This window comes from Symphodus melops, assembly GCF_947650265.1.
Source record: "Symphodus melops genome assembly, chromosome: 4".
NCBI lineage: Eukaryota > Metazoa > Chordata > Actinopteri > Labriformes > Labridae > Symphodus > Symphodus melops.
This window is the reverse complement of record NC_136694.1, coordinates 4,335,543-4,347,336: the sequence shown is the minus strand read 5'-3', so window position 1 is coordinate 4,347,336 and position 11,794 is coordinate 4,335,543. Positions and strand designations below refer to the sequence as shown.

The following is an 11,794-nucleotide window of genomic DNA, read 5'->3' as shown; positions in this document are numbered from 1 at the left end:
GATGCCTATGGATTAGTAAAGGCTTTAAATGTGTTTTTATGACTCCATACCAAAACAAGAATGTGAGTGAGATTCCTGGTTAAATGGCAGAGCCTGTGAAACAATTTTGGTCCTAGAAGGGAAGGTTAAGTGTTATGTAATTAAGCGCGGGAAACAAAGGGAGATAGGTGATAAAAGTGGCACGTCAACATCTGTTTTAATGTCAGGACTCATTTTCTTGAGTCCTGACATTCTGCATGTGGAAAACGGTGGCCGAGGGGCCACCTCAAATGATTTATTTGGACGTGAAGAGGGAATGAGGTGTTCTTTTACCTCTTGAAAATTGCCAGGTTCTATTACTTGAATTTCCCTCGGGATCAATAAAGTATCCATCTATCTACAACACCCTTTGTTACTTTGTTGAAACAGAACTTGGCCACAAAATAATTGCATGTAAACGTAATTTCAAGGATGGACCTCATCTTAGCTGGTCACTGATAAGATAAACAAACACTGACGGTTTGAGTAAGAGCTCAAAGATGGATGAAGCCTGCAGATTCATTACAAGGAGGACACTTGTAAAATCTACAAGTCACCCAGGTTAAGATGGTCGTTGATGTTCAGTCAACATGCCAGAGCTTCTTTAAGGTCATTTAATGTTAGAGGTTAAGTCCATCTCATGTCTTAAAGCTCCTATGTATACTGATTCCTCTAAAAGCTGACCAGACCACCCAAGAGAATAGTGATTATTTATATTCCAGTTATTTTATATACCAGTCAACTGTGCTGCAGGGTTAATAACAGCAGGCAACTTGGTTAGATTTTAGTCAAGAAAATTTAGTTAAAGAGGACATATTGTGAAAATGCACTTTTTGACAGTGTTTTTGAACATACACTTTATTGGGTAACCTGAGAGTGGTGAAATAAATCCACCCGGTCCTGTTTGTGGTCTGCAGAAGTCTTACAACACAGAGACAAATGCTCTGTTTCTAAAGTGCTCTCCTTGTGAAATCACAGTGAGATTCTTTAAACAAAACAAAAAAAAAATCCCTTCCCCTGGTATCTCCATGGACTCCACCATCCTATAGAGTTATTAAAGAGACACACACCAGAACGAAGTGTTCTAAGAGTGCCCTGTGCTCTTCACAGTTGAAAGCAGGTTCACACTGAGCACATGTGACAGACGTGACAGAGCCTGGAGATGCTGCAGAGAATGTTCTGCTGCCTGCAACATCCTCCAGAATGACCGGTTTGGCGGTGGGCCAGTAATGGTTTGTGGTGGCATTTCTTTGTGGGGCGTCACAGCCCTCCATGGGCTCGCTAGAGGTAGCCTGACTGCCATTAGGTACCGAAATGAGATCCTTAGACCCCTTGTGAGACCATATGCTGCTGCGGTTGGCCCTGGGTTCCTCCTAATGCAAGAGAATGCTAGACCTCATGTGGCTGGAGTGTGTCAGCAGTTCCTGCAAGATGAAAGCATTGATGCTATATGGACTGGACCGCCCATTCCTCAGGCCTGAATCCAATTGAGCACATCTGGGACACCATGTCTCGCTCCATCCACCAACGCCACAGTGCACCACAGACTGTTCAAGAGATGTAGGGAGGTCATACAGTCACGTGGAGGCCACACACACTACTGAGCCTCATTTTGACTTGTTTCAAGGACATTACATCAAAGTTGGATCTGCCTGTAGTGTGTTTTTCCACTTTAATTTTGAGTGTTGCTCCAAATCTAGACCTCCATTGGTTAATAAATTTGATTTCGATCGATCATTTTTGTGTGATTTTTGGTGTCAGCACATTCAACTATGTAAAGAACAAAGTATTCAATCAGAATACTAGGATGTGTTATTTTAATGTTCCTTTTATTTTTTTGAGAAGTGTGTGTGTGTGTGTGTGTGTGTGTGTGTGTGTGTGTGTGTGTGTGTGTGTGTGTGTGTGTGTGTGTGTGTGTGTGTGTGTGTGTGTGTGTGTGTGTGTGTGTGTGTGTGTGTGTGTGTGTGTGTGTGTGTGTGTGTGTGTGTGTGTGTGTGTGTGTACACACGTATGTATGACTCTGTTTTTCAGTGTTATTGTGGATTTCTGTACAATTGTATTCATGTGTACCATCAACCCGCCAAGGAACTAAAAAAAATCACAGAGAGAGAGAAAGGGACTTGGGAATGAAATGAGCCACAGGTTTGACTCAGACAGAGGCCACCCACCTGGAGGAGGAGTCTCCATACATGGGGCACGCACACTAACCACTATGCCATGCATTTAAAGAATAACTGTACTATTGTTTGTTGGAATAAAGTTCATTTTCTTGACTTCACCTTTTCCTCAGCTGCTGTGCTACAGTGTTTAATAATCTGAGGTTTCTTCATTTCAAAAACAGCCAATAAATCACAGTTAATCTTTATTCCAATTCTGAGGATTTGGATGACAAAAGAATGACAGCTAAATTAGATCTTTTCTCTAGAAAGCCATAAAACAATTCAGTTTCACAGCAGGAAAGGACCAAAGCCAACACACACACAAACCGCTGAAAAGAAAATCTCAAGATTTCTCCAGTTTTGTTTTGAGTTAGGCTACTAGATCTGTAATCAAATCAGGGATATACTCACATCTCCAAAGTAAAGTCAGCTGTCAGAGACGTTCGTTTTACATCTTGTTCATCCAACTGTTTCAGCAATATCACTGTTTTCTGGCACACACACCAGTGCCTTTCTTACAATCAGTGATTAGTATGTCAATACTGTGAAGGGAGAAATCAGAGGCACTGATTTGACCTTTGATACATCTCAACTCGTTGCTGTCACACCCAGAACCATTCAACATATTTTATGGAGTTGTTTTCATTCCTTTTGGGCGTGAATATTTTCATCACGTATAGTCTGGTAAAGCCAAACATCAGCCGTGTATAATGAATCATCGGTTTAGATGATGTTTTTTGATTTACAGCTCAGCAGGTGGAAGACACACACGCTGAGAGTGCAAGTGTGTGTCCCCCCTCCTTCAGCATAACATTGTTGCATGTGTTACTCCGTCTAATTGTGTTACATTCGAGACGATCAGCAGGTTCCCATCCTTTGACTCATGAATGTATCACTCAGAGGTATTCCAGGTCTGTGAGCGGTGGCACGCAACCAAAGTCTGAAGAGAGTGAACCAAAAACCTGCACAAACACAATCATACCTACTGTGTGAATGTCCCCGTCTCTCCCTTTCACCTGACGCCCGGGGCCATTCCTGTCTTTACATGCTTCATGGCGTGTCAGACTAAGAGATGACACTGCCATACACAGGTTTTATTACCCTCAGGACAACACACTTGTTGTTTATCACACACAAAGTGACTGAGGACGCACGGTATGTCTCGTTCAAAGACAAAACAACAACACACTCTGAATCAGCAGTTACTTGGAACAGTCACGCTCAAGTAGGTACAAACAGATTAAATGTTTTTTTATTCTTTGACACCATGCTTCATAAAGGACTTGGGGGGAGTTTAACAAGAAACATTTCACATCTCGAATTGGCAAACACGTTTAGACATCTGCAAAGATTGAGGGACTCGTGATGATTCCAAGAATCAATCCTGGAGTGTATTACATCGGCTGTTACAAAACGATGCAATAGTAACACCAGGAGAAAGACAGATTTGTTTAGTTATGTGCGGGCAGTGAGTTTACACAGGCTTTGCTTTTCTGCTGCACTATTGCACTCGACTGCCCCCTTGTGTTCCTTCAGGGTATAGCTTTAGGTAGGCCGTGTTACATAAAACGGTCCTCTTGTACAATCAAACAAAACGGGAAAATATAAAGTAATCCAAATATTGTTTAATGGAAAGCTGCAGGTTGTGTTTTTATTGTTATATGACATTGAACTCACCAGAGTGAAGCCATCCAGGCTGGGGATGAGACATCGATTGAAAAAGGTCAGAGGGATCAATTAAATATAATCAGTTTTCAAAAAGGTGGAAGCCCACTTTTACTGCTGAAGGTTTTACAACCTAATAAAGAAGTAGTTAAGATACAAAAACTGTCCTCTTGTTTCATTGACTGACACTTGTGCTTTGACATATACAATGCGTCATTATAGGTGTTGGATGGATATGATCCATCAGAACAATTTTACAGTAGCCATTTCAAGGCACTGTTAATTAAATATATGCATGATAAAATTAACTCCCAGTGATGTTTCACTGTCAATCTGAATGTCACGTGATCGCCCCCGTCTCAGCCGCAAGCAGACAGTCACTTTTCAAAAAGGAACAGAGTCAGTGGAGCTAGCACAATGTGTGTGCACGTCTTGACTGTCTCCCGCTGTGTGTCTCTTTGTTCTTCTGTCCTCTGGCAGATTCAGATGTTGGACGTGTGTGATGTCATCTCTTTAAGAGGCCGTTTATAGCTTTAAGTTCGTCTGAGGACAGAGGGGAAAGGTTGTATCCTCGCAGCTCAGGTTTACCTAGGAACAAACAAAAAAGACAAACAACGCTGTCACCTTTCAGAAGGTTTTAAAACTCATCACTCAGTCCTCGACATGCTGATCTTTACAACACAGCAGCACACGAGATGCGTCCTCCTACGTTGGCTCTTGTTAGTTAGTACAGTGAAGCTCTTTGTCCAAAAAACAATATGAAGGCATTTCCCCTTTTCGACTGATGAACTTGAGGATCCTTCCCTGTTTGTTTTGTTTCTCCAGTGTGAATGCAGGGTGCGCTTGGTTTCCCTCTCCGAGCAGCTGAACCACACTGGGAGACATCAGCACTTTAAAATCCCTTATGTCCCTTTAAAAAGAAAAGTTTGCAGATACGGTCTGAAAAAGACCATATCTGATTTAGTGAAGATAGATGAACCGTTTTAGACGTTGCACTGGCTCATTACTTGTTGTTCTGCCCAGATTTCAAAAAGGGTCAAAGGTTAAGGTTCCAATCAACAGACGTGGGGAAAGCGACAACACAGACACAGTCAGAACTCGGATGAAGAATGTGACTATAAGAAACATTGAGCCAACAGTTTGGCCGATATCTTTCTTAGATCTCAAATGTGAATGAAAAGATATACAATGAAGACAAGATGGCCACTCGTAGTCGTGTAACGATTCACTGAACTTCATGATTCTGAGGTCACGACACGATTAATTTGACAATTCTTTTAATTTTAATTTTTCCATGAAAACACCATTACACCTCGACACCTCTTTGGCTCTTACACTCGTTTGGGTGGGCGGGGCCACAAACCTGCTTGTTAGTGTGGTTTGGCTTCGTAGTTGCCATGGTAACACCTGCTTGTTATAACCAATCACCTCTGCGCTCCAGCTGCTGACTCATCATGTTACAGAGTACAAGAGCCAAATGAACTCCAGCTACATGTTACTCAGCAAAGCCAATAGGATAACTTCCCTTCACCCGTCCCTTTGAATAAGCGTGTTATGGCCGGTGATCAAGTCGAGGTGTCCTTCTTACCTTGGATCTCACTCAGGTGATTGACTTTTGCTTTCAGCGCTTTGCGAAGGTCGTTAATCTCCTTGTCCAGCTGATCTTGGTCTGAAGGTGAGACACAGAGAACACAACAGTTCAGTGAGCGTTCTTATATTTACAATCAATATGTGTACAATAAAGTTACTTAAATTCAACTTAGAGAGTGGATCTTTTTTTTACCTTTCTGTATCATCTCTCTCGTCTTCAGATTGGGAAATTTGATGAATATGTTTCCCAAGCAAACCTTGACTTTCTCTGCGAACAACATCAAAGCTGAGAATCAGTTGAAGTGTGTAACAGGTGAAATGTGGACTGTACCTTTAAGACATACTCCGAGGGGGGTGGGGGGCGACGCTACGAGACGGCGCCTTGTTTTTATCCCTGTTCTTAGTTTGAGCTGAGCTCGTGCTTTAAACGGATCGCTGGAAAAGCTCCTGCTTTCATTTGACCTCTGAACATCCACATGGCGGTTCATGTGGACACGATATGCTCCTGAACGATCAAAGAGAAGCTCAAACTCAGCGCTTTGTAAGGTTGATGTGTGACTTGTGATAAACGAGAAGCACTGTGGAAACCCCCGACGTGTGATGGAGCACTTTTAATGAACGTTACCATTTTAAATGCTCAACGAAACTCCATTTTCTTACGTTTATATACTGTAATACCATTTTGTGACAGATTTGTGTAATGATTGTGACTGCTCATGTCTCATTAATGATGAGATGTCACTCATTCTCATTCTACAAAGTTTTGAAAGCAGCACATGAGATAATGCTCGTCATCAGCTCACTCACCGTTCTTTGACATTTCATTTTTCAGCGCGTTCAACGCCTCTCTGTTCCTGTTCCTCTTCGTGTCCAGGTCCACGATCTGAAACATCCACACAACGTTGGTTATCAGCTTTAAAAAGATCAGAGACGCCATCGGCTTGATTATCACGGGATGAAGAACACTTTTCAACTATCATCAGTAATACTGTCCATATTGGCCACGTTTAAGAGAGAAACATACAGAAGGTGTTTATGAGTTAAGGTGCATTCAGGAAGAATTGCAGCCTCTTTCCTGTTTTCCATGATTGGTTGTGTTGCAGCTAGGACTGGGAAATAGATCGAGTTTTTAAGATAGATCAATATGTTTTCAAATGAGGTAAGACAAAATCGTTGCTATAGAGAGTTTATGTTGCATTAAAAACAACCATTGTAGGGTGCAGATGGCCTTCTGGTTGGGTTGCAGCCTATGTGTATGGACTATAATGCTCCATGTTCGAATCCGGACTGTGGCTTTTTTCCTGCACGCTATTCTCCTGTCACCGCCTGTCCTCCCTCTCTCAGATTAAAAATCACCTGCATAACAGAAATAAAGCTGTGTGTATTTTGTTATAGATTTCTTAAATATTGCTCCTTTAATTTGGTCATTTTGAACGTTCATGTTGACAGCTCTCTCTTATCAAAAGAACCTGTGTGACGTTGTTTCAACACATCGGTTATTATGCATTACCTTTCATCATATCTATATCATCTCATAATCATATCTAATAATGATGTATGCGTTAGGATCATATTAATGATTTTTGGTCCATATCGTCCAGTCCTATTTGCAGCACATATGAAACCTGTCGAAAGGTGTTAAATCTGATCATGAATCGAGATATACTTTCATAAAAACTTCATCAAAGCTCAGTTCATATTAAGGCAGCACTTGAGTCCACATGCAATTATCTTTTTTATTACAGTATTTTATCATTACAATGTCTTACAAGGCCAGAGTGTCACAATCTGTTTGGTTGTTTTGTTGACAGATTAAACTTAATATTCAGGAAATTGAGCTCCATTAAAAAGAAATCAGTTCTCAAATGATCCACGTGAGCTAGTTAGCTTGTTTGCTAAAGCATGCTTGTAATGTGAAAACACATCTATTCACTTATCGATATTCAGCTCATGCTTACAAATAATGTCTTTATTTACCTGCTGCTTAGTGGTGAGGACATCCTCAGCTGCTTCTTCTACTTCTGTCAAATACTCCAATACACGAACAGACACCGCGTCCATGGTGGCTCACTGTGTGCCACTACAAAAATACGTCCGGCCAGAAACAACAACTTCTTCTTCTTCCGCCTTTCCTGGCGGTCAGCAAACCAGCTGTAAAGTGCGGTACCGCCACCTACCGGACAGTAGTGTGGAACAGGAGATTTGCAAACATAAAAACGAAAATATACTGGGGGTAAAAACAACAAAATGTTTTCAATTTATCCAGTTTACTTTTTTTTTTAAAAATGTCTTTGAAAACAGATTATAGTTCCCCTCCCTGCATAGACGACACCTGCCAGCAGGATGTTTTCCTATTATGTGATTGACTAATTTGAATGTATTTACCACTTAAAATACATTACTCGCAAAACTTTGCCATGTCTTGTTTTGAGGGATTAATCAGGAGACTAAATCGTGCTGTTCTTTATTCTTTGTGTCGTCTGGTTCATGGGGAGTGGAGTGAAGAGCTTTATCTGTGTTCTGCCTCTAAATTTCTTGGATGGATTCACCAGCAGTTTAATCTTCAGTGTTTTCTCTGGAGCTGTCTGAGCAGGTTTGGCTCTGTAATAATGATTGTTGTAACCCTAATAAATGGCAGTAGTAGTAATTCCACCAGGCTCTTACTTCATGATCCTTGTAATGCCTCTAAACACTTAACATGAAAGAAAGGTTTAATTTGTATTGTTCTCATGAAGTGATAATGTAATCGCTGCATGGCTCAAGATCTCTGCGATAAAACAAAGAAACAGAGTTATAAAATCAGCTTTTTGAGACTTTACAAATAAGCTTGACAACTTAATTTGAATCAAATTGTTTGGTAGACTTTATGAAGTTGTATCATGCTTTTTTTACCTGAACATAATCAATAGTTTAACTGGTGTTTTGATACATCAGTCAGTGAGCTTGTAGTTCTTTTCTGGTCTTCTAAATACTCAGAGTTAATCTCAGTCATGCACATTAACATGCCACTGATGAAGCCGCAGGAGTGACCCGACGCTGTGTCTGCAGGATCAACCAACTCTACTACTGAGCCAAAGCCCATCAACATATAGGCCTACAAAGACGTTCAAAAAGTATTTTAGTGACTGAGACTTTCTGGGTCGATTAAAGAACAAGAACAACAAACTTTATTAAAAAGATCTACACATTCAAAAATGTACATATGATAGGTGTGTGAACATTCAGTGCTGTGTTAGCTTATCTGACTGTAATCACAGCGTTGGATTTAATTTATTGTGTTCCCAAAAGATCAGCTCAAAACCTCCTGTGACACTTCACATCCTCCAATGAGAAAATACACGTCTGCTACACTTCCTGATCAATTATACAAATCAAGAAAATGACTGAAATCCTACATTCTCATAAATACTAAAAATACTTAAAGTATGCCACTCTGCCGTTACATTTACACCGATATACTCGAGCTGCTATCATGTAATAAATTCAACCTGTTTTGGTCGGTTTGATCTGGTCATAGGAGACATTTTCCCGGGTAAATTGTCCATTATTGCAGTGACAGCATCTGGTTTTATCTCTTGTTCCTTAACCCCAGCTCTTCTCCTGCTCTCGGATCCTCCTCTTCTACACTCAGACCCACTCCGTCTTTTCTCCGACGCGCCTTGTGTTCTCTCGACACCACTTCTGTGCTCTGATCCACTCCTCCTCCTAAAGCCGCCTGTCCTGTAGTCCCACACGTCCCACAATGCTCCAAAAGGGGCCCAAAGACTACAGTCTCTGGGAGTGGAATGAGGCTTCATGTTAGCGCTTTGAGCAGAGGTCCGGAGGTTTCCTGAGGCTTGCATTCTCCTCAGGTGGCCGTTGGTCCCCGTAGGACTGCTGAATCTCTGAGCTCGGGATCCTGAGCTCCTCTCGGATGATTGCACCCGGCTCTCGCTGTAGCTCCTTTTAGGAAGCGATGTTGGTGCCCTTTGCTCCATCGTTGGACTCAGCCTGGACTGACGAGTGTGGCTGTGTGTGGGGCGGCAGCATGACGTCCCACAAGAGGCAAGGTAGCCAATTCGACAGAGTGTGCAGGCACAGCCGGATAGTAGGGCAGAGTGGCTGGCCAGAGAGGACAGGAAGGTGAGGGGGAAGGCACGCTGACACTGGAGGATGCACTTCGGAGAGCTGAGGCGTGACGTGGCAGCAGCAGGTGACCTGTGGCAGCTAGACATCCCATCTGACACAGCTGACTTCCCGCTTTCCTCCTGCACAGTCTGAATCTGAGACCACTCAAGCTGCAGCAGCCTTTCCAAATACCTTTCCAAAGGGCCCACAGCTCTGGGTCGAGGGCCCCCACGGCCCTCCATGTTGTAAAAGACTGCCAGCTGACTGAGACTCCAGGAGTTAAACGGAGGAGGGAGGAAGTCAGGGAAGTCCAAACCCCCATTGCTGCGTCCTCTTGGCCTGTGGATGCAAGAAGAGCCTTTTTCATCCTCAATGACTTCTGGTCTCAGCTCAAGCTGCGGAGGATCCCAACGAGACGGCGACACGGGAAGTCTCTCAGACTCAGACAAGTCGGTGTCACTGTCGCCTTCGTCACAGCCGCTCCTACTGGAGACCTCTGAGTTTAGTGAAAGGCTATTTAGCACATCTGGACTTAGCTCAGACGGGCGATGGCAGGGAAAAGCCGGCGTGTGTCTGCTCCCTCTGTAACCACTGTGCTTGTGTTCTCTGTGGCTGCAGCGCTGAGCGGCAGGCTGCACCACTGAGCCAGTGGTTAGCATCCTATTCTCCCCGGTGGATGGTGGATGGGATTTTGACTCCGAGGTTGCCTGAGTACTAAAAGGAAAATTCCATTATACTATCATCACATCCACACACAGAATGGGAATACCTTTAAATAAAGGAGATCAGTCTGACCTTTGATGGGAAGTTTTGTGTTTGGTCGAGGGAGTTTGGGGCTTGTGAGTTCTTCTCTGTTGCAGCCTCTGCAGTCACAGACAGACACTGTTATTATTCACACTTTACACATATCATTATCACACAGGGGAAACTTTACACTGTCAACTAAACTAAAAATATTTCATCATTTTGTCTGTTCAGTGTGGGAACATTTTAAAAGGAATATCATTCCCATCGCTAATTGAATAGCTTAAGTAATTAAATGATAATTGGATGATGGTCATTCAATTCAATTTGCAGTTGAGGTGCTTCAAGAAACGTCCAAGTAGTTGCAGCGTTATAGTGTTCGCGATTCCACTTCAAATATTTATAATTTTTTTTGAGGCAATTAAAATACTTCAAGTTCTTCTTCACCCATATCTTACCTTGTCATTATTCTTTTCTTGGCTTGGGAGGAATGAATACTGGGGCAGCTGGGGCTTCCTTTGTGACTGCCGCCTGCCCATTCTGTTGCTTTAAACAGGAGAAGAAATGTTAAATATTAATCATAACCAATGACCTACATATCATTGCAGTAGACGGTTCAAATGATATGTTGTAAGAATAATTAATGCGCCGCCTGTGTGTTACGCTTCTCCATTATGATCACACACTGAAGCACAAAGCAGAGTTTAATGATCAAACACGGGAATCTCCGCTGTGCACGCTACAGGATATTTAAAATCTACAGTTCTTTCTATAAAGAGTAATATGTCACCGCTACCTGTCCACAGTAGGCCTGTTGTTGCTCCACACCGTCTTCTTCTTCCATCCTCTCTCCCTGATGGAGATCCTCTCCTGGCATTGTTGTGGCACTCGCTCCAGCAGAACTGTGCCCATCCCCGCTCACAGAAGGCACCAATAACAAGGGAGAGTGGGATGTTCAAGAGGAAAGTGGCGGTGGGATGCAGGGCTAAAAAAAAATAAAAAAAATAAAAAAAAGGTGGGGGGGGGGGGCTCTTGTTTTTACTGCAAAAAAAAAAAAACATGTCGGAGCGATGTCAGTTCAGCTGCCGTCCAGCAGAGGGCAGTGTTGACTTGTATGTTCATATCATGGCTCTGATGTTCATATGGTTCATACCGTGTGATGCTCTTCAGCCTACCTGAAAGAAAGACTGTAGGCTAAAGGGAAGGAGGTGTAATGTTATTGCCGGGGATTTAAAGCAGTCACATTTAGGTCACTTATCCAATTCCCTCTACTACACTGAACTATTAGCCAAGCTATCAAAACACAAACTACAACAACAAAAGGTCTACTCCAGTTTTAAATGTGACCCCCATATTTTAATACAATCGAAACCCACTCTGTCCAAATCATAGACTGTGTCCAAATGCGTAGTAGACCATCTAGTCAAGTGTAATGCCTACTTTGTTTACTCCTATTTTTACTTTTTGCTTGTGTGAAGCACTTTGTAACACGTTGTTTTAAAAGTGCTACA

The 11,794-nt window shown here is 42.4% G+C and overlaps 2 protein-coding genes across 2 annotated transcripts; both read right to left on the bottom strand.

Annotated features, from left to right (window-relative positions):
* Positions 1-3,782: 3,782 nt before the first annotated feature.
* On the bottom strand, positions 3,783-7,550 carry pdrg1 (p53 and DNA-damage regulated 1). Its single transcript, XM_079340439.1, has 5 exons — positions 7,410-7,550; positions 6,240-6,315; positions 5,626-5,700; positions 5,431-5,511; positions 3,783-4,430 (listed from the first exon to the last, which is right to left on the bottom strand). Exons 1-5 carry the CDS (start codon positions 7,491-7,493, stop codon positions 4,348-4,350), a joined length of 399 nt encoding a protein of 132 aa, XP_079196565.1. The 5' UTR covers positions 7,494-7,550; the 3' UTR covers positions 3,783-4,347.
* Positions 7,551-8,572: 1,022 nt separating this feature from the next.
* On the bottom strand, positions 8,573-11,636 carry LOC306822839 (uncharacterized protein). Its single transcript, XM_079342079.1, has 5 exons — positions 11,459-11,636; positions 11,080-11,268; positions 10,742-10,829; positions 10,335-10,402; positions 8,573-10,253 (listed from the first exon to the last, which is right to left on the bottom strand). Exons 2-5 carry the CDS (start codon positions 11,193-11,195, stop codon positions 8,903-8,905), a joined length of 1,623 nt encoding a protein of 540 aa, XP_079198205.1. The 5' UTR covers positions 11,196-11,268; positions 11,459-11,636; the 3' UTR covers positions 8,573-8,902.
* Positions 11,637-11,794: the final 158 nt, after the last annotated feature.

Bases quoted from the DNA above. Each gene is read 5' to 3' on its own strand.
- pdrg1 (XM_079340439.1), bottom strand. From the start codon at position 7,493: ATGGACGCGGTGTCTGTTCGTGTATTGGAGTATTTGACAGAAGTAGAA. The intron at 5,701-6,239 runs GTGAGTGAGCTG...TGTTGTTCGCAG, and splicing joins AAATGAAATGTCAAAGAACG to AGAAAGTCAAGGTTTGCTTG. The intron at 4,431-5,430 runs GTAAGAAGGACA...GTTTGTTCCTAG, and splicing joins TCACCTGAGTGAGATCCAAG to GTAAACCTGAGCTGCGAGGA.
- LOC306822839 (XM_079342079.1), bottom strand. From the start codon at position 11,195: ATGGGCACAGTTCTGCTGGAGCGAGTGCCACAACAATGCCAGGAGAGG. The intron at 10,830-11,079 runs GTAGCGGTGACA...TCCTGTTTAAAG, and splicing joins AACAGGCCTACTGTGGACAG to CAACAGAATGGGCAGGCGGC. The intron at 10,403-10,741 runs GTAAGATATGGG...CTGTGACTGCAG, and splicing joins AAGAAAAGAATAATGACAAG to AGGCTGCAACAGAGAAGAAC.